This window comes from Lynx rufus, unplaced genomic scaffold (assembly GCF_022079265.1).
Source record: "Lynx rufus isolate CCGP_SWC_20201006 ecotype Redwood Valley unplaced genomic scaffold, mLynRuf1.p SCAF_3, whole genome shotgun sequence".
Lineage (NCBI taxonomy): Eukaryota > Metazoa > Chordata > Mammalia > Carnivora > Felidae > Lynx > Lynx rufus.
In genome coordinates this window covers 148,696,271-148,724,193 of record NW_025814845.1, presented here as the reverse complement: position 1 = coordinate 148,724,193, position 27,923 = coordinate 148,696,271, and the positions used below count along the sequence as shown (strand labels likewise).

General features: G+C 39.7%; 1 protein-coding gene across 1 annotated transcript; it reads left to right on the top strand.

The window, feature by feature from the left end:
- Positions 1 to 27,426, top strand: HPGD (15-hydroxyprostaglandin dehydrogenase). Its single transcript, XM_047091499.1, has 7 exons — positions 1 to 367; positions 691 to 814; positions 4,465 to 4,571; positions 12,655 to 12,751; positions 23,729 to 23,805; positions 26,028 to 26,191; positions 27,199 to 27,426. The coding sequence occupies exons 1-7, from the start codon at positions 275 to 277 to the stop codon at positions 27,335 to 27,337; spliced, it is 801 nt and encodes a 266-aa protein (XP_046947455.1). The 5' UTR covers positions 1 to 274; the 3' UTR covers positions 27,338 to 27,426.
- The last annotated feature ends 497 nt before the right edge of the window (positions 27,427 to 27,923 follow it).

The window sequence follows — 27,923 nt, the reverse complement described above, 5'->3', positions numbered from 1 at the left end:
TCAGCGCCCTGCCAGCCACTCAGCCACAGGCTGAGGGGAGGCTCTGACCCGGGCAGCGAGTCAGGAAGGCAAAGATCGCGAAGCCTGGCGCCCCGGAGCGCTCAGCGCCAGGTGACACAGCCGTGGGCTCCCCGGCGCGGGCTTGACAGTTTCATCCCCGCCCACTCGCAGGAGAGCGCCCCGCCGGGCTGCACGCGCGCGCGCAGGGGGCCATAAAAGCTGCGGCGGCGCGGAGACGCCGAGCTCGCCCACCGCCCGGAGCAGCGGCCGCGTCATGCATGTGAACGGCAAGGTGGCGCTGGTGACCGGCGCGGCGCAGGGCATCGGCAGGGCCTTTGCGGAGGCGCTCCTGCACAAGGGCGCCAAGGTAAGCGTTGGCGCCCGCCCCCCTCCCCCGGGAAACGTGTCTTTCCACCCGGAGACTCGCCCACCGGTCAGAGGACTCCCGGCGAGCTCGGGGCGGGAGGGGGGGTGGGGTTGCTGCGCCCCAGGTTGCCCACCTTTGCCACTTTCAAAAGCTGCTGAGGCTGACGGTCTGGGGCAGACCTCGAAGGCGGTGGGGAGAGACCCCGAATTTTAATTGCAGAGTTTGAGGTCCAAGAAGGGGCAGCGTCCCGGTGTGTATTTACTGTTCGTCCGGCTGTTTGTTTCACAAGCTGCGCAGAACCTCGATTCCTCTGCTCTTTATAGGTAGCGCTGGTCGACTGGAACCTTGAAGCAGGTGTAAAGTGTAAAGCTGCCCTGGATGAGCAGTTTGAACCGCAGAAGACTCTGTTCATCCAGTGCGATGTGGCTGACCAGGAACAATTGAGAGGTAAGAGAGGGGAATCAGTCCCATCAGCACGGAACATGCCTTGAACAAGCAACAACCTGAAGGCAGCCCGGGCCAGAGCGCCAGCTTGGGTGCAGGCATATGCAAGGCTACCTCCTGGAGAGCAGCTATTTAATAAGCTCCAAGGCTACCTCCTGGAGAGCAGCTATTTAATAAGCTCCGAAAGATAGCTTGGACTGTTATGTTTCCTGCCGACATCCCCATAGCCATGAAAACTAAGAGGGGGAAAACCAAGCCTGTTTGAGAAATCTTTTATTTTATTTTTTTAATTTTGGCAGCACGTAATGTAATCAAAATTCCTTTGTGTATTCAAAGACCGTGCTGCTACAGGGATTATTTAATGATTGAAATTGCAGATGGAACTTGGAAAGCTGAAGTAGGCTAAGGGACTGTGGCAAACAACTTCTTCCAGAATGCTGGAAGATGCAGAGTTCAATGACAACCAAATGTGGCAATGTTTCCTTTTAAACATACTAGAATGCAAGATCAAGGATCATCATCGCAGACGTGCTAGATGCAATCAACCAAATGTTCTCTCTGGGTTTTCCCCTATGAAATGGTACTTTAAAAATAATAATAGCTCTACTGCAGTGTTAGAATCACAGAAGAAAAGTTTCTATCAGACTTTCCTCAATGCTTTCCTGTTTCCGTCTACTCCCTTAAAATAGACCCATCTACTTGTGAGAGATCAAGGACAGTATTGGCACGGAGACTAAACAGAATTGGTCATATGGAGGTTTGGTAGATCTGCATGGAAAATATACATTTTTTTCTGGAAAAAAAACCAGAAAAATAAAATATACATATTTCACAAAGTTTTATTGGAAGACTGAGTAAATGTGGGGCACATCTTTAATGAAAGGGCCAGAAATTTTCCATAAAAGTCATGCTAGTTCTCCTGTTCTTAAAGAACACTGGATACGTGAATTTCTTTGAAAGTGTTGGGCTACTCTGTAGGAGAGTAAAGATGGAGTGGTACATTAGAAGCGGGTTTTCCCCTACTGTTAAAGGAAATTGTTTTATAGGAAATTATGTAATTAAATCTGAAAATGCTAAGACTCACAATATGACTTACAAGCTTGAGTAGAAGAGATCTGTGAACACAGTGCTAGTGGAACATATTTTGCAAGAGGGTAAAGTTTTGTTGATTGTGCATGATATTTTGGATCAAGGATAAAGTCGTGCCAGATCCCAACATCCATGCTGATGAAATAGGAAACAGTATAGATCATCTGAAAGCTATTTCTGCCTGAATTTATGTAGTTTCACATGTGACATTTAACCTTAATTGTTTTGCTTCCCAGTATTTAAAATTAGTATCTTGGCTGTAAACACATTCCTTAAGGATTGTGGAGGAAGAAATTCAGATACAGGAGTGACCAGGAGAAAGCATGTTGATCGTGAGAAATCCACACATTGTCTGGACATCAGCATTTATTTGCATTTAAGGAACACATGGCCTTGACTCTTCCAATTTCGGGATTTAATTCTGTCTACGAGTTTTGAAATTGTTTAGGTGGCGGCCGAGGGAGACTTCATTAAAATCATAAAAATACAGAGGTTAAAACTGTCTTAGAGATGATCTAGACAGAATTCATTTTGCCAATGAAAAAAATAGTGTGGAGAATTTAGGTAAATTACAGAATGCCTCAGCTTATGAATGTCAGCAAGAGCTTAATCGTAAGCCCCGTGAGCCCCAAATTCAGTGGTAGATCAGAAAGAGAATGATGTATTATATACTGATATAGGGCAGAGTGTAAGGTATGCAGTAGAGACCAGGATGAGGGAAGAAAAATTAAAGAAGCAGCTAGACTTACATACTTAACAACCTAAATCCTATAAGATGAATGTGGGGTTTTGAATTTTTTTTCCTAACGTTTATTTATTTTTGAGACAGAGAGAGACAGAGCATGAACGTGGGAGGTTCAGAGAGAGGGAGACACAGAATCTGAAACAGGCTCCAGGCTCTGAGCTGTCAGCACAGAGCCCGACGCGGGGCTCGAACTCACGGACTGCGAGATCATGACCTGAGCCGAAATTGGCCGCCCAACAGACTGAGCCACCCAGGTGCCCTGAATGTGGGATTTTGAAGAGTAGAACATGCTTAGGATAGATGCAAAGACAGACAGATAGATAGATAGATAGATAGATAGATAGATAGATAGATATTCCTTAGATGTTTTCTGCTGGAGGACCTTTTCCAGAATCAATTTGACATTTTAAGCAGTTTAAAAATTCCATGAAAAAGTAAACAGCTTTTATTTTGTTGTTTTCTATTCCAGTATGGTAAAGTACTGTAAATAATGGCCTTCGTGATATTTTTGGCAATTAGCTTGCATGGTGATTTACCCACTTGGGAACTGATGAGCCCGTGTCCCCCTCAGTATGTCTCGTGGTTGTTAGTAATTCTAGATTTCATTTCAATCAAAATAAAGTTTCTGTGACTTTACTTTTTTCAAGGAACTCATATACTGACCTCAAGACCAGAGAAGACATTTCTGTCATGTGGAAGAACAACCCCAATTGTTATCTGTAGTCTCAAGTAATAGAATTAGAACCAATGTTAAAAGGCCCAAGGAAACAGTTTAAATCTATAGAAGTATGTCAAAAACTGCTTTGATGATAAAGCCAAGTGTGAACTGGCTAAGGAGGGTTTGCAAGGACTGGATATGTGGTTTGACAATGCCATGAATGACTTTCATGCCTTAGCATCTATGTGGGCTTTACCCTGGTTGAACATAGCTTTTATACAAACTAGGAATACAAAGCAGCAATAATAGTGAGAAAGAGAAAAGAATGAATGGTACATAATTCAAGTTGCAGTACCCAAATCAACTGAATGAAGTATAAACGCTTTTACTTCCTGGGCTATTAAAACTCCCTGAAATGGCCATAATGGATCTGAATACACAAGAAGACTTACGTTTAATATTACACTTTATAAAGATAATACAGCTTATTGAGAAAGGATGTTTGTCATAGTCTAAGCCAGAGAGCTTCAATAATGTCTTAAAGACAGACTGATACTGGCTGCCCAGATTCATTTGTAAGAGCTCTTAGTTTAGGATGCTCGGTTGTCTGAAATTTACTTCATTAAATTAAGAACTTCAGTGTACGTACAGGTCACCTACAGACCTTATTAAAGTTAAGATTCTGATTCAGTAGGTCTGTGGTGGTCACAGATTGTGCATTTATAATAAGTTCCCAGGTAATGCTGATTGATGTTCCTGGCTCACGAACCGTACTTTGAGAAGCAAGGCATTAAGTCACTATCTAAGAGTGTAATTTTCATTATAAGAGTGAATACATGAAAATTGATTTCAGGGCACAGGGTAGGACTGAAATGTATATATGGAAAACAAGAACATATCTATATAATGTCTTCTTTTTGGGGGGCACCTGGGTGGCTCAGTCAGTTGAGCATCTGACTTCAGCTCAGGTCACGATCTCGCGGTCCGTGAGTTCGAGCCCCGCGTCGGGCTCTGGGCTGACGGCTCAGAGCCTGGAGCCTGCTTCCGATTCTGTGTCTCCCTCTCTCTCTGCCCCTCCCCCGTTCATGCTCTGTCTCTCTCTGTCTCAAAAATAAATAAATATTAAAAAAAAGTTTATAATATCTTCTTTTTTTTAATTAGATACTTTCAGAAAAGTTGTAGATCACTTTGGAAGATTGGACATTTTGGTCAATAACGCTGGAGTGAATAATGAGAAAAACTGGGAAAAAACTGTGCAAATTAATTTGGTAAGCTATCTTAGCCATGTTTTTACTGCCTGAACTTATTTTTTAAAAATGATGCTTTTAAAGGAAAAAAAGGTTCTTACATTCATGAAATCAATACAAAAACCTACAACGTAGAAAAAGGGAAGTTACAGAAAGCTAGGAAAAAAAGCATTTCCTTTTACAAATAGGAAGATATTTGAGACATCTAATTATGCAGATAAATCTGTCTTAAAATCTTCGAAGGAAATATAAGAAAAAAAAACCCCACATAGTTTATTGCGTAACTTAGTAGTTGGCAAACTATGACCCACAGGCTCACCTAGCCTGTCACCTGTTTTTGTATGACCTGCAAGCTAAAAATGAGTCTTATATTTTTTAATGGTTGAAAAAATGTAAAAAGAAGAATATGAAGTACATAAGTATACGAAATTCAGATATCAGTACCTATATAGTTTTATTTGAACACAGCTACAGTCATCCATCTGCATATTGTCTGTGGCTACTTTTTGCTACAACAGCAGAGTTGAATAGTGTGACAATGACCTTGTGGTGCACATTGACTAAACTATTTACCATCTGGCCCATTACAGAAAAAAAATCTGTTAACCGTGGCTTAACTTACTTAAAAACTAAATCATTTTTAAAAATGTTTTATGTTTATTTATTTTTTAAAGAGAGAGAGAGAGAGAGAAAGTGCAAGCGGGGGAGGGGTCCAGAGAGAGGGAGACACAGAATTGGGAGCAGGCTCCAGGCCCTGAGCTGTCAGCACAGAGCTGACGCAGGGCTCGAACCCACAAACTGGGAGATCATGACCTGAGCCGAGGTTGGAGGCCCAACCGACTGAGCCACCAGGGTGCCCCTGAAAACTAAATCTTAATTTAATTCCAGAAATTTAACAGAAAATAAGGCTGTGAGACTTTGTAATTATTAAGATTTTTATCTTGAAAGTCAGTATGTGTGTACGTGTGCGTGTAATTTCTACAATGTTTGATGATCGTTTAGGTCTTGCTTAAATTACAAAAATGTCGAATAAAGAAATAAGATTTGTTTTATCCACTGTATTACAAGGTTGTTGGGTATCTCATTTTATGAACACACTTGACATAAGGTATTGGGATTTAGTAAAACTTAAACCTTAGCCAAACAAGTTGTCGGAGCTAAGCTGTAGGGGGGGTCATCCCGCCCTTGGTAAGGCCATTCGACTAGTTTTGCAAAGCAGGGATGTGGAAAGTACAGAGAGGCCACTAAGTGTGTTTAAACATACAAGGAGTGGCCCCCTCCTTCATGATACCCTCCCGGGAGATGATAAACACCTTAAAAACAGGAACTGAGTTATGTTTTTGCTTTCTCTCTTTCCTTTCCTTCTTTCTTTCTCAGTAATCAACACAATATCTTGAAGATAGTGCTTAGTCAGTAAATGTTTGACTTGAATCTACATTCCCAGGAGTGATTGCTTAACAATAGTAACTTGGTGGGAGTAATGAGAATTATACTACCTCACAAAAGAGAGGAATGGGCGAACACTCTGATAAGGATACAGAGTTGCTCCCCAAACTTGACAGATGCCTAAAGTCCTTTAACCAAGAGTGAAAGGTGCTGTTTTAAGATACAAACAGGGGTGCCTCGTGGCTCAGTCAGTTGAATGTCAGACTCATGACTTCAGCGTGGGTCATGATCTCATGATCTCAAGATCGAGACCCTCCTCCCCAAGCTGGGTGTGGAGCCTACTTAAGATTCTCTCTCTCTCTCTCTCTCTCTCTCTCTCTCTCTCTCTCTCTCTCTCTCTCTCTCCCCCTCCCTGCCCCTCCCCCATACTCTTTCTCTCAATCTCTCTCTCTGCCCCTCCCCCATATACTTTCTCTCAATCTCTCTCTCTCTAAAAAAAGAAAACTAAAGTACAAACACTCTCCTAATTCTTTTTAAAATTTGTTGCAGGTGTTCCTAGATATCATGAGATTTCAAAAGAACTTTAAAATGTTATTTGTCACGTTTCCCCCATATCTTTCTGGGATATATGTGTATGTTTAGAGACCTGTCAACTTTTATGTTATATTTGTCTCTTGCTGACAATATACTGTGAGCTCTTATTTTTAAAGCCATATGTGAGCATATCTGCATTGTATATTTGTGAATTTAAGCCACTTTTATTTTTTACCCTTCTTCTGGAACTTATTTCTTACACTTTAGTTCATATTTTAAATTTACTAAGTTTTCTTTTTGTTTTTGATCTTTTTCCATTCCTTTCTTTTTTTTTTAATTTTTTTTTCAACGTTTATTTATTTTTGGGACAGAGAGAGACAGAGCATGAACGGGGGAGGGGCAGAGAGAGAGGGAGACATAGAATCGGAAGCAGGCTCCAGGCTCTGAGCCATCAGCCCAGAGCCTGATGCAGGGCTCGAACTCATGGACCGCGAGATCGTGACCTGGCTGAAGTCGGACGCTTAACCGACTGTGCCACCCAGGCGCCCCTCCATTCCTTTCTTAAATTCCACTGGGTACCTCTGAATTTTTTTTTTTTTGCTGTTAAGAATATTTTATTAATCTTTGGTGGTTGCCCCTGAGTTACTATGAACCATACTTCATTATATACTTTGGTTGCCAGATTTTTAAAAAAAATGAATGTACAACCATTTGAGAACTGCAGGAATACTTAAGAATACATTTTTATAAACTTGATGGCACTTTCCAAAACCACATAACGTGGCAAGAATTTCTTTGAACTGAGTTCTGCTAGTGAAAAAGCACAAATCCCACAGCCATTTTCTCCCTGAAGCATCACTACTGATATTTTTAATAATTTCATCAGTGCTGTCTACAGATATTTTATAGATAAAGTTCACTAGGGTATAAAATTCCATATTTGTTGTATTCATAATGGACAGCTACTGTGTCTCTCTCTGAGAAATCAGCTGTCAGAAAGCAGTGTGCAATGATTAGAGCCAATATAAAGAACATGAAAATAGTGAAGAGATTATCTTAAATAATAGGATTCAAATTGTCTATCTTCATCTGACTGAGAGGGAATGTTTGCTTTAATGTAGCCTGGGTGAATAAACACTTGCTGCATGCTAGAAAGTTCTTACATTATCTGCAAATAGAAAATTCTGGAAGACCAGGAGAATTTTATTTGGCTCCTTTGTCTACAACTCACTCTCCTGGATCCTTGCTCATTGAAATTATCTGGCATTTATTTTTCTTTGGCCTCTGCTGACATAGGCCACTCCTTAGTTTAACTCCAGGAACTAATATTTGTTTAATTTTACATCGAGAGAGCAAGATATAACCTTTGTTACCTATATATAACTCGAAAACATGTTACTTCCCTTCCTACCTTCAACACCCATTTCAAGAGTAGATTAGAATCTGACCAATCATTATCCTTCCAACTTGATTATCTCTGTTAGTATAATGCAAATATTTGTGTTTGGTTTACATAACATATATTTTTTTTTAGACTCTGAATGTAATTTGCCTCCTTTTACAAGATCCTGTGTGTGCTTTTGCATTTTTCTGTGCTCCTGTCCCTGTCAAGAGAAGAACCCCTTAGTTAAAGAACCTTACCACATATCACTCCCTCTTCTGGAATCTTGTACAACATTATTATACCATTCTTAGAAAGGCTTACAAATTTAAAATTTTCATTAGAATTATTTTTTATACCCATGCACTATATGCCAGTATACTCTGAGCTCTTTCAGGGCACAAAATTTGTGTTTTGTGTACCGAGTAGGTGTTCAGTGAATGCTTATTGGATAAATAAACTGTCATTCGATGATATTTTGCATACAGGGGTATTCATTTTTGTGTTTTAATACACTGTTGGGATTATTTCCTGATATATCACGTTGCCAGGCTGTATCATCTGTCCTTCCACTTTTCACTCCTTACCAGACTTACCCCTTCCTTATCCTTAACTCCACAGATCTCACCACTCTCCCCACACAAGAGGTACATTAAATCTCTTCCCAGTCTTTTGTTCCCACAAGGCTAGTCTGTGCCTCCTCCTTCGTCTGGAGCCAACTGTGCTATCTTTATTTCGAACTGCTCAGAGCTAAGAATGTTCAGGAAAGAATGAATCTTTTCATAACTATCAAAGATTACTCTGGCAATTGGGTGGAGGTAGCCTTGACTTTGAGAACTGGTAAGGCCATTCTGTGATGTAATCCTTTTACTCTTTGACCCTTTAATATGCCTGACTAACTTCTTCCCGTTCAGGTGGGATTTCATAACCTAATTTGGACACGTGACTAATGTGTATTGAATCCCTTAGTGTACTCAAATAAAAACTAAACAAAATAGATAGCTTATTGCTATTGATTATTTTTGTCAGACGTACACGGGTTGACTAAAGATTTGCACTGGAAAGGTCAGTCAAGACTGGATTCAGTCAAAAGTAGATTCCAGCCCTGAATTTAGAATGTGTGAGCTTTTATTTCATTTCTGTGGTCTTGGGTTTCACGGTTGTAAGAGGATGGGGATAATTTCCTTGCCACGAAGGATGGTTACACTTAAATAAACCAGAACTTGCACGAAGTATCCAGCACAGTGCCTGAACATAGTATTCACTCACTAAATTTTATTTCTCTTCCAGATTGTAAAAACTTACATTGTTTTCATCGGCACAGTCTGATTTCTATATGAGGTTGATTTCTCTGCCCTTCTCTACCTCTAAGGAAAAGTTGAGGAGGTAGATAGAAATGTTGTCAAATGTACTCCCTTTTCTTGGTTCCCAAGGATGTTAATTACGAATTAAATTAGTAACTTCTTTCTGTTATTGCCACTCAATAATATCTAAAGGTCTAGTTGAGCACTAATGGTTAGGCAAAACTTGCTAAATTTTAAGTAGTTCTACAAGGGGAAATATAATATTTACTGCATAAATGAGTAAAAATGGGAAAAGACTGGACACAGAGAAACAAAAGATAAAAAAGGATTTCAGGAAAAAAAATGGTCATCTAGTATTTCTTGAGAATTGGGCTGGTGAAAAGACAAGAAACCTGAAAGGCAATGTTTCATGATTTAGATGACAGAATTTTTTAAATTAGAGGTAGAATGTAGCACAAGAACCGTAAACTAAAAGGAACCCCAGATCGGAGGAAGAGAAGGGAAATGATAGATTAGGAAATTTCAGTAGCGAATACACAGGCATACGTGTATTATATGTATGTTATAGAAATATATATGTAATACATAACGTTGTATGTTATATATAATACATTATGTATCTATAAACTAAGAAGACATAATGTCTGATAAGAAGAGTTAAACAAGTAAGCTACTACCATTTATCCATTTATCTTTGTTACAGGGGAAATTACGAGTGGTTTTAACTTATAGAGTGCTTTAATCTATGGAAAAAACTAATTTAAGATCTGGAATACAGTGCAATTATAATTTTGGTTTTACATATAAAAATTGCTTGTAACCAAAAGTATGGAGTAAGCATGTGTTAATTAGGTCATTTGGTCACTAATTGAATTTTTATTCATATTATGTGAAATTAGACACAGGATATACTTTCTTTCTTTCCTTTTTTTTTTTTTTTGAGAGTCAAGTACAAAATGTTTTGAAGGTCAAGTACAAAATTGAGGGTACCTTGGGGCGCCTGGGTGGCTCAGTTGGTTAAGCGTCCAACATCAGCTCAGGTCACGATATCACATTTTGTGGGTTTGAGCCCCCATCGGGCTCTGTGCTGACAGCTCAGAGCCTGGAACTCACTTCAGATTCTGTGTCTCCCTCTCTCTGCCCCTCCCCTGCTTGTGCCGTCTTTCTCTGTCTCTCAAAAATGAATAAACGTTAAAAAAAAATTTTTTTTTAAATTGTACCTTTATATAATGGACTGAAATCATACTATAGACTCCAGCTACTTTGTGTTTGTAGCTAGAGCATGTCTGTAGTTTTCATTTTCTTATTTTCCCCTAGATGCTTGGTATTATAATGACCAGATCTATGTGGTATATAAACATTGCCAAGGGACAAGAAAGATATTTAGAATTTAACAAAAAAAAAAACCATTTTATTCTGTGGTTTCCTAATATTTCATTTAATATATTGTCTGTATAAGGCAGAGATTGTTATAGGAAAAGAGGTCAAATATCCTATATGCCCCAGCCAGAGCATATCAGACCCTGTTTTGTAGATTTATTCTGAGAACACTTTCATTTGAAAAGTTACTCAATTTTTAACCTGATACTGGATGGGAAAATAATCCTTTGTCCTCCACCACCAAAGACCTGGAAATAAATCTTCCTTCTTTAAAAAATTAAAGCTTAAATATTCCCAAACTGTCTAACTGGCTGCATCTTGTAGATGTTGAAAACACAAAAGCAGGGTGTCAGCAAAGCTGTAAATACCTGAGAATAAAAGCATAGCGCCAATATGCATAAATAGAAATTCTGTCCAGACATGCTAGAGACTTAGGCAGAAACTACCAGAATCTGACTGACTTCAGTAATTTCAGCCATATACATTTTTTCCTTCTTATATAAACCATCAATGTTTTGGGTTTTTTTTTTCCTTTTTAAAGGGAATCATGGGGAGATTTTTACTCATTCTCCCTAAGCCTACTTAATATCAAACTGACATGTGGCTTAAGTGAATAGAATCTTCAATTTACTTTTTTGTTCTAGGACTACTGTTAGGTAGAGAGGCAACATTGAAAGCTTGTTAAGAAAACTCTAAAAGGACTTTAAGGGAAAAAAAAGGGTAAACACCAACGTATGCCCTCAGTTTCAGGCTCATTACCTATTTCATCATTATCTTTACAGTCTCGTAAAGAATGAAAAAAGTAGGAATAAAGATGTCAAAAGAAAATATCCACCTTCTAAAAGTCTAAGTCGGAAAGGAGAGCAGTTCTGACATCTAAAAGGGAAAATAAGGTTTCAAATATAAGTTTTGTATCACAAGTCACTCTGGGTAGTGGTGAATTCTTAAATGTCAGACTCCTGCAACAGAAGAGTTGCCTACGCGTGGAGATAGGTAACAAATCAGAGTGAACTCTCAGAAAGACGGAGCGAGAGTGAGGAGCGAACTTACGTGACAGACATGACAGAAGATCATCTATGTCCAGCTAACGGAAAAGTTGGGGTGCTGAAATTGGGTAAAAGAGTTACATGATCTCACACCACACAGGCTTCAGGATTGCTTAATACTGCAACACAGTGTTATCAGAACCTAGTTTCTTTTCATCTCTCTGGTCTGTCTTCCTTCATGGAGGTTTCATCTTCAAGACACTGGTAATATAATGATTTAACCCAGCCATCACACCTTTATGAAATGATGAAAAAGGAAAAATGGAATCATTACTTTCTGGTTTTCTTAAAAGCAAACATTTTTTCGGTGACCTCCTCTCCCACCACTCCATCACCTACCTGGACCCCCCGCCCCCTTTTAGCTGACTGCTCTTCAGATGTCACCACCTAGAAGTGGGTCACCTACAGGCTCCTAAGCCAGTCACTGGCATAGAGAATGGGCTTTCTGTGACTGAATTAATCAGTATCTACCCTAAACCTGGGGAGATCACCTTCCTCTGCATTACATGGGGGAAGAAGTGGATACAAATGCAAAATAGGCTTTTCATTAGGAAAAAAAAGATGAAAACTGGGTAGGAAATCGAGGGTTTCCACTATTACAGATTCCCAAATCCAAAAGAATTAAACACAGCAGCTGAACATAAAATACCTGGATCTGAAAACCTTACGCTAAGAAGGGTAAATACATTGTGTCCAATATTTAGAAAAGAAAAAGAATACTATACACAGTACGGTATACACGAAAGAATGCTGTAAACTGTGTACTGGAAGGTGCTGCGAGTTGAGGTCAAGTGACAAAACACCACGGGTATACAACTTTATTCATAAAACATCAGGCGGGGCAGTTAGTGAAGATTTGCAGAGATGTCACGGGCTCCACAACAGTAGGCAAACAAAGGAGAATGCAGTCAACGACTAGCTTTTAAAAAAGGCAAGCAGTCACTTGAAAAAGCTTTCAGGGGTAGTATTTGCGGAAATCTCCCTGGGTATCTGCAATAGCAATAAAAACTTTGCTCTGTGACTGTGCAATGAAGTATAATGAATAGCTTTTCCCATTTATGCCTCTGGATTAGGTTTCTGTTATCAGTGGAACATATCTTGGCTTGGATTACATGAGTAAGCAAAATGGAGGTGAAGGCGGCATCATTATCAATATGTCATCTTTAGCAGGTAAGGACAGTTACTACATTAATAATAATTTCCTATTGGTAATTTGGACCACAAAAGTGAATCTTCAGAGGATATTCATTATCAGTTCAGGTTTAGAATTGAAAATGTGCTTAATAGTTTTGTTGTTACTGGCTCTATGGGATTTTCTATTGCATAATGTCAGAAGTTTGAAGTAAATGTTTATTTCTTTTAATTAATTAATTAGAGGGTGCAAGTGAGTGAGGAACAGAGAGATAAAGAGAGGGAAAGAAAATCCCACTAGAGGGAGGGAGAGAGAGTGAGAGAGAGAGAGTGAGTGAGAAGCGGGATTCACCTGACTCGAGGCTCATGTTATACCCAACGTGGGACTCGAACTCACAAACTGTGAGATCATGACGTGAGCCGAAGTCAGATGCTTAACAACTGAGCCACCCAGGCGCCTTATGTCTATGATTTTAAACTGACTTTTCAAGTTCTCTTACTGTGGCACTAAGCAGTAAGGCACATGAAAGCATCTTTGACAGAGTCAAAAGTGCTAAAACACCATTAAGGTATCTCTACTCCCCTGTGACTTTAGAAAGAGAATAGAACTTAAAAACACGGCACATACAGTTGTTGGGATCTGTTGTGGGGGAAGCCAGATTTTACTTGTAGTTTCTCAGGATCTCTGGCTGGGCCTGAGAATTAAATTGACCTAAGACAGATTTGCAGGAAAAAAGCTTGTGGATTTTTATATGTCCATGAGAACCCCTATGGGAAAACCGAGACCAAGGATAGCTAGGCCTAAGCGTTCATAAACAAGGTTGAAGGTTGAACGAAGAAAGGTAATTGTGGGAAAGTGACTAAAATATATGGGGGGCCTAAAGGAAGATAAGAGTTATTTTAACAAGCTCTGTACAGATTTCCGTTGGCCTCAACTCCCCATCTCTGGTGATAAGCATGTTTCTTTGCCACATGCTCTTGCCTAGGAAGGCCCTATTTTACATGGGAATTGTAGCACCTGCTTTCAGGAGGAGGAGGAGAGGTCAGAGTACCCTTCTTGTACCTGCTGTTTTTTCAAGTGCCCTTAGGTCAAAATAACCCTTATGCCAAAGTGCCCCGTTTGGGGTGAACTGTTCCACCACCCATCAGTGCTAAACTGCTATAGTAAATAGACCCAAACATGTAATGGCTTAAATATAGTATAATCTTATTCCTCACTTATATATCAGCCCGGGGCAAGATCGTTGTTGCCAGGAACCTCTTCTATATGCAATCACTTGGAAAGTCAGGCTGGCAGAAACGCTTTGGCATGGAGCTTCCACAGTTAGGCTGGCGGGGGTGGGGGGGGTGGGGGGGGGACTCCTTTCTCTGCAGCAGAAAAAAAGAGAACACCGAGGAGGCAAAGCTTCTTTTCTAAAACCCCAGCCCAGTAACGGCACACCTCACCTCTGTTCATGGCCCGGTACAGGATTTGATCTCCTGGCTCACCTAACTCCAGGGGAGTCTGAGCATGTGGTGTAGCTATGCGCCTAAGAATGGATTTCAGTAGACTGCTAATCATCTTTGCCACAACGTGCAATCCCAAGCTACGTTTTATTCAGAGCAGGAGGCTCTAATACCATCTGATACCATATTACTCAACAGTAGCTAGAATATTTGGCAGCAGCTTTTTGAGCCACTTAACCAGATGACTTTACTTTTAAAATTCTAGGGGGAAAAAATCATCAATGGTTCTTGAGTAGTTCAAATGAGAGGACGAAGTCTTAGAAGTCTTGCCGTTATTGAGAGCAAGTCTCAATTATTCGGGTCCAGGAGCAGTGAGACTGTCTTAAATTATCTGGTTGGTTTCAGTGAGTGTGGTAATTGTAGGGGTTCCCCATCTCTCCCCCTTCTGCCCCACCTGCCAGTTCCGGTTGTATTTCAGGAATCCGTTTTGGCGATGCCTGTGATCACACCGGAGTCTGATTCTCTCCGTCTTTACCTTCTCCTTCCTCTGAGAATCATTGTCAGATGGCCCTTAAGCTGCAGCAACCGTGCCCCCAGTGGAGACCTAGAAACCTCCTTCCTTACAACTTCTCCAAAGCAGACTAGCATCTCATTTTCTGGGTTGCCGAAAGACAAAATGACATCTCTAAAGTTATTGCAGAACTGATGCTATAAATTTTTCAGGGTAACCGGGTTATTTTTCCTAATGCAACATCTCCTTATAAATAACACTGCAACTCTGAGGATACAGTAAAAGGTGACAGCACGGACCACACTTACAAGAGATATATGGCCTAAGGGAAGGCCACGTTTTAGATTCTGGGAGGCCGAAACTCTGGAGTCAAATTGTCAAGGCCACATACGCACTATTTTAAAATGAAATTATAAGGAAAAAATACACAAATGACTGGAGAAGTAACAAGAAGTATTTAATATTTTATTAAAAACAGAAACTTAGAGGGGGGCACCTTGGTGGCTCAGGCGGTTGAGCGACTTCGGATCAGGTCATGATCTCACAGTTTGTGGGTTCGAGCCCCGTGTGGGTCTCCGTGCTGACCGCTTGCTCAGAGCCTGGAGCCTGCTTCAGTTGCTGTGTCTCCTTCTCTCTCTGCCCCTCCCCCGCTCACGCTTTGTCTCAAAAATAAAATAATGTAAAATAAATAATAAATAAATAAAATGTAAATAAATGTGAAATTCTCAAAAATAAATGTAAAAAAAATTTTTTTTTAGTTACAAAAGAATCGAAACTTAGGGGCCCCAGGGTGGCTGAGTCAGTTTAGCGCCTGACTTCGGCTCAGGTCATGATCTCACAGTTCATGAGTTCAAGCCCCACGTAGGACTCTGTGCTGACAGCCTGGAGCCTGCTTTGGATTCTGTGTCTCCCTCTTTCTGTGCTCCCTCCCCCACTTGCACGTGTGCTCTCTCTCTCCGTCTCTCTCTCTCTCTCTCAAAAATAAATAAACATTAAAAAAATTTTTTTAAATAAAAATAGAAATGTTAAAAAAAAAAAAAAAAGTGGGCTTTTTTTTCACCACCTGGGGTGGTGATCAAGAGATAATTCCATGGATTGTGTCTTAAAGCCAACAGGCTAGAAAAGCTTGTTGAGCCACAAGCACTGTACAGAGAGCCCCTCGCCCTTCTGCCACTAGAGGTACTTATGTCATTCCCGGGAAGCCTGCAAGGCTCCAGGGCTGGATCAAATTAGGACTCTGTGGGAGACATTCTATACCATAAGGGGAGGCTTGCTTGCATCAAAGTAAGTGTGAATAGCAAAATGCAATGTAGCACTGTCTTTTATCCAATAAAGACATTTAAATGTGTTAACACTTCACATTCATTGAGCACTTGCTGTGTATGTGATACTGTTTTAAACACTGCGTGAGCATTACCTCATTGAATACAACAGACGTGAAGTAGATTCCGTAATCCCCATTTAGTAGATGAGGAAATCAAGGTAGGAGAATTTAAGGATCTTGCACAAGTGTATATGGCAAGGAAGCAGGGAAGCTGGAATTCACATGCAAGCAACCTGCTACAAGACCTCTTCTTTTTTAACCACTAGATTATCTATCTCTTCTCTCTGGGAGTTTGTTAATTTGTCTCTCCATCCACCGCCATTTTGGCCTCACTGTGAAGTAAAAGAAACAGAATTCCTATAACTTGATTAAGCCAGGGAAACTTCTTGAGGCCTGGGCACTGCTCTAATCTAAAGACGACAAGACTAAACCCCAGTGATATCTTAAGCTTTTGCCCATTTGACACACATAGTAAAGCCCTGAAAACGTTTGAGGAGCTTACCAAAGTCGCAAGTCAAAACACGTCACTGAGAAGAACAATTTAAGGATTATAATTAGACGTCCACTTGGCTCTCTTGTCTAAGAGCTTGCTCTATCACACTACCCACCCCAGGGTATTCTTTCTCTCCTTCCCTACTTCAGGGTCAACATTTGGAACCGTGTGTGGGTCTTTCTCTAATTATGCAGATAAGACAGTGATTAGATACCAAAATCAGTGATAAGATCATTTGGGTTTTAAATTGCCTTTCTGGCACTCTTATAATTTAAAGAATATCCTAACCTTCCTAACTGCATCTCTGCCTAATATTCCTCCCAGCCAGCAGGGTAACTCTATTTATAATGGTTAAGTAGTTTATCTTTGTCCATTCTGTATGACTCGGTGTCTCCATCCTTGTGAAGAAAGGTTCATAATGCCTGACCACCATACCTGTTGCCTTTCTGCTATTTGTCGCTGGCCAGTCTGGACAGGCCCTGCCACCTCTCCTCCCACCCGGGCTTTGTCATTAAGGTACTTTCATCTGACAAACAGTATTAAGATGTACGATCTTGTATTTTGTCCACTCACCAAGCGCTTCTATTCTTCCCATAATAAGAAGAGTTCGATAAACATTCAGGATTTTGTAATGGTAGAAAAACAGAACCTCTCAGGTGTCACACTTTCCTCAGAAATGTGATAAAAACTTGTCTGCCCTTGAAGTCACAGCATGATGGGAGAGGCCAGATGACCAAAAGAGTCTTTGAGGAGTTACCAGAGTCAAAGTAATTTTTTTTCCAGTTTTATTGAGGTATAGTACACAAAATGTAGAAGAAAGCATTTCTAACGCTTGCTTCCTCTGTGTTTTCCAAAAGTGCTTTCCGAGCTTTCTCTCCTCACAGATTTTTCCTCTTTTCCCCCTTACTGCTCACTCTATGAAGGGAATAGCTTTGGGTCCTGTTGAACTCAACCAGTCTTTCCTCACGGTCTCTTACATAGATTCGGTGGAGTCCTTCACTGTCAGTAAAACCTTAAGTTGAAACACTGGTTTGGGCAGAGAAGTTAATGAGTAATGACCACTGACGCAGCCCAAGTATCAAATGCAATTAATTAGTTTAACAAACAGGAGTAAAGCGGAGAGTGATCCCTCAGCGTACTGAGGGAAGGGTGTGCTCCATCTGGAAGCTCCAGAAGCTGTTCTGATCACTGTTAACCACATAGACTCTTCCGTAGGAGTTTTTGTCTATAAACGTAATATAGAGAGCTGAGCTCATTTTGCCACATTCATCATTAACTATTAAAAATTTTTTTTGAGAAGAACAGGGTGACGTCTGGTGTCATGCAGGTAATTAACCAGCTGTGCTCTGAGCCTAGGACATCCTGTAAGAGTCAAGTTTGCTTCTTACGTAGTTAGTTGCTTCAAACAGAGGGAAGGACAAAGCAGTTGTCAGAGGAAAAGCAGTCCCCTTGCTAATCCTGCTTCCACCCGCCTGCATACTCAGCTGCTGAGGTCTTTCACTGGGGGCATTCTCTGTGCCTCTGACAGTCACTCAGTAGCATTTTGTGAGAGATCCTATTAGGGTCTTTTTTTTTTTTTTTTGCGAAGATTGAAAACAATAAATAAGAAAACTTATTTTCTGAAAACATTTAGAGTCTCAAGGAAATACGTGAGCATGTCTTAAATACCAGCCCAGTAACATACTTATTTGAGGCATACGTTTCATCTAAAGGAGTGTAATTAGCTTGCCATTTGTGTTAAGGTGGATGTGCCAAAGTTACCACTTTAAGTAACAAATTCAACTTAATCATACATACCTTGGGCATGTACAGAAAGGCAAATAGGGATGTGAAAGTAACGAGGCAAAATTTCTGCCTGAAGAGCTGCATATCGGTATCTCTAATCAGCATGGCAGAAGTCAATAGAATGACTTAGACTTTTTAAGCAGAAACGTGATATCAAATTGCAAGGCGCTGGGATTCCCATGGCCTGAAGAGTGGTAGTTGGACTGGAATGTCGCAACAGACCAGAAATATTGGGTGACTTAGACTACTGATCACCTTCTTTCATCTCCAAGCCAACAGTAAAAAGAATCAGGTGGTACCACCCTCTGCAGTATTCTTTTTTTTTTTTTGAATAAGTATTTATTTTGAGAGACAGGCATATATAGAATGAGCAGGGGAGGGGCAGAGAGAGAGGCAGAGAGAGAGAATCCCAGGAAGGCTCCCTGCTGCCAGTGCAGAGCTTGACGCAGCCTTGAACTCACAAACCAGAAGATCATGACCAGAGCTGAAACCAGGAATCGGACACTTAGCCAACGGGGCCATCCAGGCACCCCAGAACTAATAAAGTTGATTCTTAACAAACAAAATTACCTTTCTGGAAAGATTTTCATTACAGAAGGTGCAGTAGCTTTATGAATGCTTACACCACTTTTGGTGTCCTGTCACACTTGCAAACGTGACTTGTTAATGGCGCACATGATACTGATGGAAAAAAGCAGCATCAGATAAGGTGTTCTGTTATGTGGAAGATCGCATATAATGAGGAGGTGCACCGACTACTTGGGTCAGCTGTCTCCACCAACATAGATAAACAGATTCTCATCACTTCTTCCTTCTCCCTCCTCTTAGAAGAGCGATGGTTGAAAACAGAAAGATGGGTAGATGTTTTCTTTTTTGATCGTAAAGAAAACGTGAGGGGTTCAGACTCCTGCTTTTTTGGCTGAGCTGCTGAGCTACAGTTTCGCATGTGAGGATTGGTGTCCTTGGATTCTCAGTTTGTTTTCCTAAGTGGAATTTCTTCAGCACTTCTGTGTAATCTATTTGACATGGTTTCTGTCCCTTTGAAAGGAAGTATGTTTGGTGATTCAGTACAATTGCCTTGTCTGAGCAGATTTGCAGTTTTTTACCTTCTATGAGATGTAGAGGTTACAGCTATCTGTTGTAAATATGGGCAGAAAGAATATTAAAGATAGAAGAACTGATGTGGAAATGGAAAATGTATTTTTCTAAGTGACTTCCTTCTATGTTCTGTAATTGCATATGTAATTTTCAGGTATTTAAAATTTTTTTTGTAATTATCTCATCCAGTCATTCGCTATTTGGTGTTATTATCCTGAGTGTTTATAGAAAGCATTTATTTTGTGGGTAGAATTTCTCCTTCCATTGATTTTTTTTTAACTTTTTTAATGTTTATTTCTGAGAGAGAGAGAGAGCGAGCAGGGGAGGGGCAGAGAGAGAGGGAGACACAGAATCTGAGGCAGGCTCCAGGCTCTGAGCTGTCAGCACAGAGCCGGATTCGGGGGCTGAAATTTACGAACTGTGAGATCATGACCTGAGCCGAAGTCGGACGCTTAACCGACTAAGCCACCCAGGCGTCCCTATTGAATCTTTTTCCCAAATGAATCTATACTTAGGGTGGACATAAACCTGTAAGTAATTAGACCTATTATGTTTTGGAGAGACTCATTTTGCAATTCTATAAGTCAACTTGCATCATGCTGGGTCTAGACTAAGGATTAAAAAAACTATTCTTTTTAAATAAAGTTCATTCTGAGAGAGAGAAAGAGAGAGAGAGTGAGAGAAGGAGGGGCAAAGAGAGAGGGAGAGAGAGAATCCCAAGCAGGTTCCACACTGTCAGTGCAGAGCCCAGTGTAGGGCTCGAACTCATGAACTGTGAGATCATGACTTGAGCCAAAATCACAAGTTGGACGTTTAACCGACTGAGCCACCTAGGTGCCCCAGTATAAGGTATCCATTTTTAAGCACAAATAATAGCTTTCTCTCTCACAACATTAAACAAAACGTCATTTCTTTAGAGACTGCTATCTCATTGTCATAATCCTTTGTTTTGTTGTTGTTCTTAAATCCTTTAACATGAATACCCTGTGCATATCGGTATTAATTTGCAAGATGTTAAAAACCCACATTAATTCCAGCCGCTGGCCAGCTAGTTACATACGGGCAATATTTCCTTGAAGTTGGATGACTGGCAGTGATCTGGCCTTTCAGCACTGGAGGGACTCATTTCAATAGAGTATATTTTAAATATGCTTCCCTGTGCCTTGTACTTGAAACAGACTAAGCACATAGATCTCAAATGAATGTACTTCTGTAAATCCTCTTGAATTAGGATTAGCAGCAGCCCACGGTTCACCAGGGTTCAAAAACCCAACCAAGTTAGGACATTGTACCAGATTTGTGGCGTTCTAGTTCAAAAATCTACATTTTCAGAAAAAGATACAATGTGGAAAAATAAGTCTGTAAAATGAGATTTGGGGATGTCATTTGGGGATCATGATACAGATCTCTAACCCACCCTTCCTGTTCGAAACATAAGAAGTAACAGTTAAGATCTATATATGCTGGGAAGATTAAAAAAAAAAAAGTCTCCAAATTAACTGTGGCTTGCCTAAGTAACTGAAAAATAGAATTCTCTTAACTTGTAATACCCCCAAACTGGAAACGATCCAGGTATCTATCAACAGGTGAAAGTATGTGCAATTGATGGGTATATTCTTACAGTGGCGTAGTATTCAGAAAAAAAAGAAAAGAAAAGAAATTAGCTATTGATACACACTATGACGTAGGTAAAGCTCATGATTATCCTGGGTGAAAGAAGTCAGGCTGAAAGAGTTTACAATATGTGATTACGTTTATATAAACTTCTAGAAAAGGAGGACTGTAGTGACACAAAGCAGATCAGTGGTTGCCTAGAGCAGGGAAAGGGGGGCAGGAAGCAGAAGGAAGGGGTGACAAAGGCACAAGAGGAGACTTAATTGATGGATGTGTTCATTATCTTGATTGTGGTCATGGTTTCATGGGTGTTTACATATCTTGGAACTTATTGAACTGTGCACTTTATGTAGTTTATTGTGTGTCATTTATGCCTTCATAAAGTTATAAAAAAAGGACACAATTTCTGAGTGTCTGCTATTGATTTATACAGCCTTTGATCTGATATCAAAAAGCGAAAGCAAAGCACAAGTCAACATTTTGCAGGATCGCAGTGAAAATGTCATAATGGTACAAGATTCATAAAACCAAGTGCCGCTTTAAAAATGGAAGCAAATTTTTCCCATTCTGGTTGCATTTACAGTTGTGCCTTTAAAGAGAAGTATATGTTTTGTGCTTGCCTGTTTAAATGGAACCCACTTAACAGTACTTGATTTATTTCACTTCTGTGATACTTTGAACCAGCTTGGGTTCAGAAGTTCCGTACCTTCACAGAAGTTACAAAAGTCCATTTCAAGTTCATCTTTGACAACATTTATGAACAGCGCCCTTGTGCTTTTTGTCTCTGTGGCTGCGCCAGCTTTTCTCTGCCTACGGCTCCTTCTGCATTTCCTACAGTCCGTGGACATGGTCCTACCACCAACTGCCTTTATCTCTTAGACCTTTAAGGAGGGTCAAAGCCACGACTAACTCAGAAGAACAAGACGCAGCAATGCCTGGCTGCACCTGCTTACTCCCTTTATCCCAGAGTCCTGATACATGGTGATACACAGTCCTGTGTACACGGTGGAGGCATCATGAATTCTTGGTGGCTGACCTTAATGAACTTAATTAACTGACACATTTTACTAAGCCTAAAAACAAAAAACAAGAAGAGAACCACATGTTATAATACTTTGAGGTCACTGGGTGGACGCACTACGTGTGATCTACCATCCTCAGGGATTTAAAGTGCTCTTGAGCAAACATACTTTATAAATTGAGACCTGGCAGGCACCCAGGGAGTGGTTAAGGTCTGCATTTAGTGCTGAACTTTGGCACAACACACTCGACTGATTGGCGGTGCTCTGGGACTAGTTAGCTGGGTGGAGATGAACATGTCTCAGCAGAATAATTTAGTATTATTAGCATGACATTTGATATTAATAACATTATAATAATCAGAGATCCTGTCCCTTGACTCAGAGAAGTCACAATGTTAAAAATGTTAAAATGAGTTAATGGAAGAAATTTGTTAAAAACTGAAATAGACAAATGGCTCTAGTTGAAAGTTTCACTATTGATTAGAAAATTGACAATTCTGAGAAATAAACTTGGTAGTAGTACAACTAGAAATAGAATTTGATTGTTCAGGAAAAGGTTTTTCCTGTTGTTTTGTTTCTTTTGGGGGGTTGTGCCCAGAGGTAGGGGGACAAAAGATGCTGTGCGTGCTACAATACTATTTCTGCAGGCCATGAATTTAATCATGCATTCGAATAGTTACTACTGCGCATATGTGGAAAATTAAGCCAATTCTAAAATTGCTTGAATTCTATTAGAGTGCGTAATTATGAAATGAAATAAAATGGAATCATACATTTTTGGTTGTGGCTTGCTCTTTCTTTCTTTCTTTCTTTCTTTCTTTCTTTCTTTCTTTCTTCTGGTTTTCTTTCTTTCTTTCTTTCTTTCTTTCTTTCTTTCTTTCTTTCTTTCTTTCTTTCTTTCTTTCTTTCTTCTGGTTTTCTTTTCCTAAGTCATGGGCAAGAAGATCTAGGCATCTACTACAGATATAAATCAAATGAAGTTACTTTGAATTTTCTTAAACACTTAAAGGCATCATTCAGTACAAGTGGTGATGGGGAAATACATACTAATTTATAGCAAGGACAGCTAATCTCCATATCTCGCTTAAGAAATTTAAACTTCCTCAGCCATTTGCAAGTCTTACAAATATAGAATATATACTTTTTAAGATCCAGCCTTAAAAACTGAAAATTGATGGTAACTTACTGGAATTTAAAGATGATTCCGTTTGTGATTTGTTTGTTTATTTACTTATTCTTGAGAGACAGAGAGAGAGAGAGAGAGAACGTGAGCAGGGGAGGGCCAGAAAGAGAGGGAGGTACACAATCCGAAGCAGGCTCCAGGCTCTAAGCTGTCAGCACAGAGCCTGGCGTGGGGCTCAAACTCAAACCATGAGATCATGACCTGAGCTAAAGTCTGACGCTTAACTGACTGAGCCACCCAGGCGCTCCTGTTTGTGTTTTAGATAACACTGACTTCTCTTGACAGAAGGTCAGGGAGACAGAAGGGCTTACATATCACTCTTGACTTCATTCCTAGGCTGTCACTTATATACCATAAATTCTGGACAGTGTAATAGAGATCGTGGAAGGAAGGAAAGTTGTCCAATAATGATTTTAGTGTATTTTGTAGAATACGCTTAAAATAGAACAGACCCAAATTATCCATGTGCATGGCAGCTATTTCTTGGTTTTTGTCTGCTTAATTTTTAGTTAAGTTGTTGAAATTTTTTGTTTGTTTCAGGACTCATGCCTGTTGCACAACAGCCTGTTTATTGTGCTTCAAAGCATGGCATAATTGGATTCACACGCTCCGCAGCGGTGAGGATGTAACAACTACAGTGTCTCCTTTTCTCTTTCTGTACCTGCATGAAACATGAGTTCTAGAAAGTAGAGGGGAATAAAATCAGAATTCAATACATCTGGATTAAAAATAGAAAAACAAACTATCCTTTAATCTTTATTATAAAAAGAAAACGGTTCTCAAGTCACATCAAGGGGCAAATGACGACTAGATCCTTTTCAAATGAAGTCGGTCCTAAACACAGATGTGGTATTGAAAAATCTCCTAAGGGCAAAAACTGGGAAGGTACTCTTTATTTTTAAAATTGGCTCCAAATTTAAAAATTATTAACTTTAGCCCTCCTTGAGTAGAATATGCAGTGTGCCCCAGATATTACTTATCACTGGAAATATGACAAAAAGGAGAGCCCGGCGGGGGGGGAGTGGCGGGGGGAATAGGCATTTACCAGAGAGAGTAGTCAAGGGGGATGTTTCCATGGGGGCCTAGGGTAAGAGGTGCACAGAGCTTAGAAGAATATTTTAGGCCTAACTGACCACATGCATTGATGGCATGAAGTGAGAATGCTTGCCTTTTTATAATAACTGAAAAAAGGCCATTTGAATGGAACCTGAGGAGGAAGGGGAGAGTCGGAAGTAGGAGCCAGATGAAAAGCAGCTTGTGCGCCACAGTAATGAGCTTAGATTTACTCTAAATGCAGCTACCAGGGGGTCTTTTATGCAGAGGAGGGACAAGATCAGGTTTCCATTTTCTGAAGACCATTCTGGCTACTGTTTAGAGAATGTATTAGGACAAGTATAGAAGAGAATAGGACAGTTGGGAAAGTCTCTGCACTGGGCAGAGGAGGTGAGACAAAGAGAGGAGGCAGACAGAGATAAGAGATGGTGAGAGAGGAAATAGATGCATGAACAGTAGATGTGCAATCAAAAGGGAAGACAAGCAGCTCTCCTCCTCTTAATTCAAATTGATTGGAAATTTTTATTTACTTTGCAAAGACTTACTCTGTAATTCAACTTTCAGTGAATGCATAAAGCTATTACAAAACAAAGCAAATCTGAAATGCCAGAAACTCCCTCTTTACAATGACAAGAATGGACAAGAATGGACACCTGTACAGTCAGTTCACTCGCAAACACTGAATTAGAGAATACTGAACTGTTGCTCCTAGGAGAAATACAGGGTTACATTCTTTCGAGCCTCTGGTCGCAGCATTTTTGATCAACCATCCATAGCCTAGTTTAAAGATATTTGTATTTAAACACATCTTATTTAATGTGTATTGTGTTCAATATGTATTATAGTAACATGACCAACAGCATTTATGCCTCATGCCTGCATCAGGCTTATCTAACACATGTAGTTTCTCTATAAGGCACATCACAGCCTTCCCACACTTCGGAACACCAAACGGCACTTCACCACTAGGCTTGGGAGTCATTTTAAATAGCCAAGTCACCAACAAAAGGCACAAAAGTGAGAAAAACATGGACTAAATATATCACAAAAGGACCTTTGTTTATAAGAGCTGAAAAAGAACGAAGTGCATCTTTTTTGATCTTAGCTGAAACATTTGTGTATAGCAACTCACATTTCCCACTGCTCTGTGCCTGTCCATAAATGACCCCAAAAGCTCTATGACTTGATTTTGGAGGTTACAAGAAAGCAAATGGAATGGAAAAATAATCGACTGCATTTTGTTCTACAGATACTTTAAATAAAATCAGTAGGTGAAAAATTAAGCCAAAGAATGCTAGTCTGAAAATACTTAAATTACTTTCCAGATAGTACATATTATCAAGAGTATCTTTAGAATCCATCAAAGTCGCAAACTTTCCACTAACAGTATTTTTTAAGGAAATGTTCTCTGTTCTACAACCCTGATCTTTGAAAGCAAACCTGAGATATTAATTCTGAGCATTAGCTTTTTACATTTGGGTTCCTGCAGAATTCAGTAGATAAGATCAGCTTAAATAATCAAGTATTTTCAGGAGTTTCCCAGTGAAACTAATTTTTGAAGAATTAATTAACTGAGGCTTTCAGGAATTCATTCAGCATTTTAGGTATGTATTCTTTTGCTTTCTGCTACCAGTCAACCTTACCACTGTCATTGTCCTGTAGCTAGAAGGATATCTGACTAGCATTTTTCACTTCAGACTCTTTGAAATGGTTTTAATTATCAGTGTACCCCATGGTATACATTTACAAAGCTTGAAACCTGCAACCTTCTACTTCTCATCAACAGATGGCAGCTAATCTCATGAACAGCGGTGTTAGACTGAATGCCATTTGCCCAGGCTTTGTTAATACACCCATCCTCGAATCCATTGAAAAAGAAGAAAACATGGGACAATATATAGAATATAAAGATCACATCAAGGATATGATGAAATTCTATGGAATTTTGGAGTAAGTACTTATTTTCCTTTGTACTGTGGTTAAAGTACTATCTAGTCTTAAGTGATAAAGAGGGGAAAAATAACCTTTTAAATTTGAGAAGCTAACGCCAGCTTTGACGTGTTGGTTCAGCAAACTCTCAAAAGAGAATTTTTTTTTTTTCTGCGCTCCTGAACAGAATACGTTTACACATTATGAATTTTGAGATACAGTCAGTGCATCGTAATTGCCTTCAGCCATGATGAGATTTTTTTTTTTTTTTTAATGTGAGGCTTTTGGAAGTAATGATACCTTTATCTGACTAAATACCAAGAAATATTCACATTTGCCTCCTGTGACATCTCACATGGCCCCTTAACTCCAACCATTTTCATAAGAATCAACACACATGGTTGGTGAATAGTGTCTGTGTTTGAGCAGTTGGGTTTCACAGCGTGGAGTCGTAACTATCAGGTTGAAGGAATCCGCCCCCCCCCCCCCCCCCGATATCAAACCCTGGTTCTATCTCTGACCAGAAACGTTATCTCTCAACCTCTGGGTACCTCAATTTTCTCACCTATAAAATCGAGACAACACGAAAACAAACAGGGGACTTTTGAAAGGCCATGAATACATTGATACATGGAAGGTACTTAAAATAGCACCAGATAAATAAGAGATGTTCAAGAAGCGTTATCTCTAATTCTTCGTGATTCGATTTTAAGACCCTTTTCATCTGATTAAGTCTAAGATCTGTAAGCTCGAGGGGAGAAAATAATCATTGTCTCAATGTAAACAATAAGCCCCTAAGTTCTTCCTGTCAAAATGACAGGGTAGGCAAGGAAATGTATGACTAAGTTTGTCATATAATTTAGTTCATATCAAATTGAATAAAATAATGGAGGTAGCAATAGCTTCATGACGTGCATTTCCCTAATACTTGTTAAAGCTAGTAGATTCTCCAAAAACAATTCAAAATGTAGTGATAGTTATGCCTCATACTGAAATTTAAAAAAAAACAATGTTTCCTTTCTTTTTAGCCCATCAATGATTGCGAATGGATTAATAACGCTCATTGAAGATGATGCTTTAAATGGAGCTATTATGAAGATCACAACTTCTAAGGGAATCCATTTTCAAGACTATGAAACAACTCCATTTCACGCAAAAACTCAGTGAACATCTTCTAGATCAGCCATAGCTGAAAATAAGAGCTAATGACTTCTGTTAGAACATATCTTCATTTGAATATAGCTTTTTAAAGGAAATGTCATTGTCTGAAGCTTTCCTTCATGTATTTGATACTAATTTTATTTCTAAATGATTAGTGGAGTATTTGAATAAAAAAATTCAGGAACTGGGGCGCCTGGGTGGCTCAGTCGGTTGAGCAACCGACTTCGGCTCAGGTCATGCGGTTTGTGAGTTCGAGCCCCGCGTCAGGCTCTGTGCTGACAGCTCACAGCCTGGAGCCTGCTTCTGATTCTGTGTTTCCTTCTCTCTCTGTCCCTCCCCCACTCATGCTCTGTCTCTCTCTGTCTCAGAAATAAATTAAAAGAAATTTTTAAAAAAATCAGGAACTATCAGAAATACGACGTGAACCAAAGCTAACTTTTGATCTTTATAGTCTGAGTAATGATTAAAACAAAGGATATTCAGGGAATATTCTACCTTTCAGAAAATGTATTTAAATTTGTGGTACATAAATATTAATGTTTTTCAGAATATCAGTTCAAAGGAGATACTTGAATTGTTATTTAAATCAAAC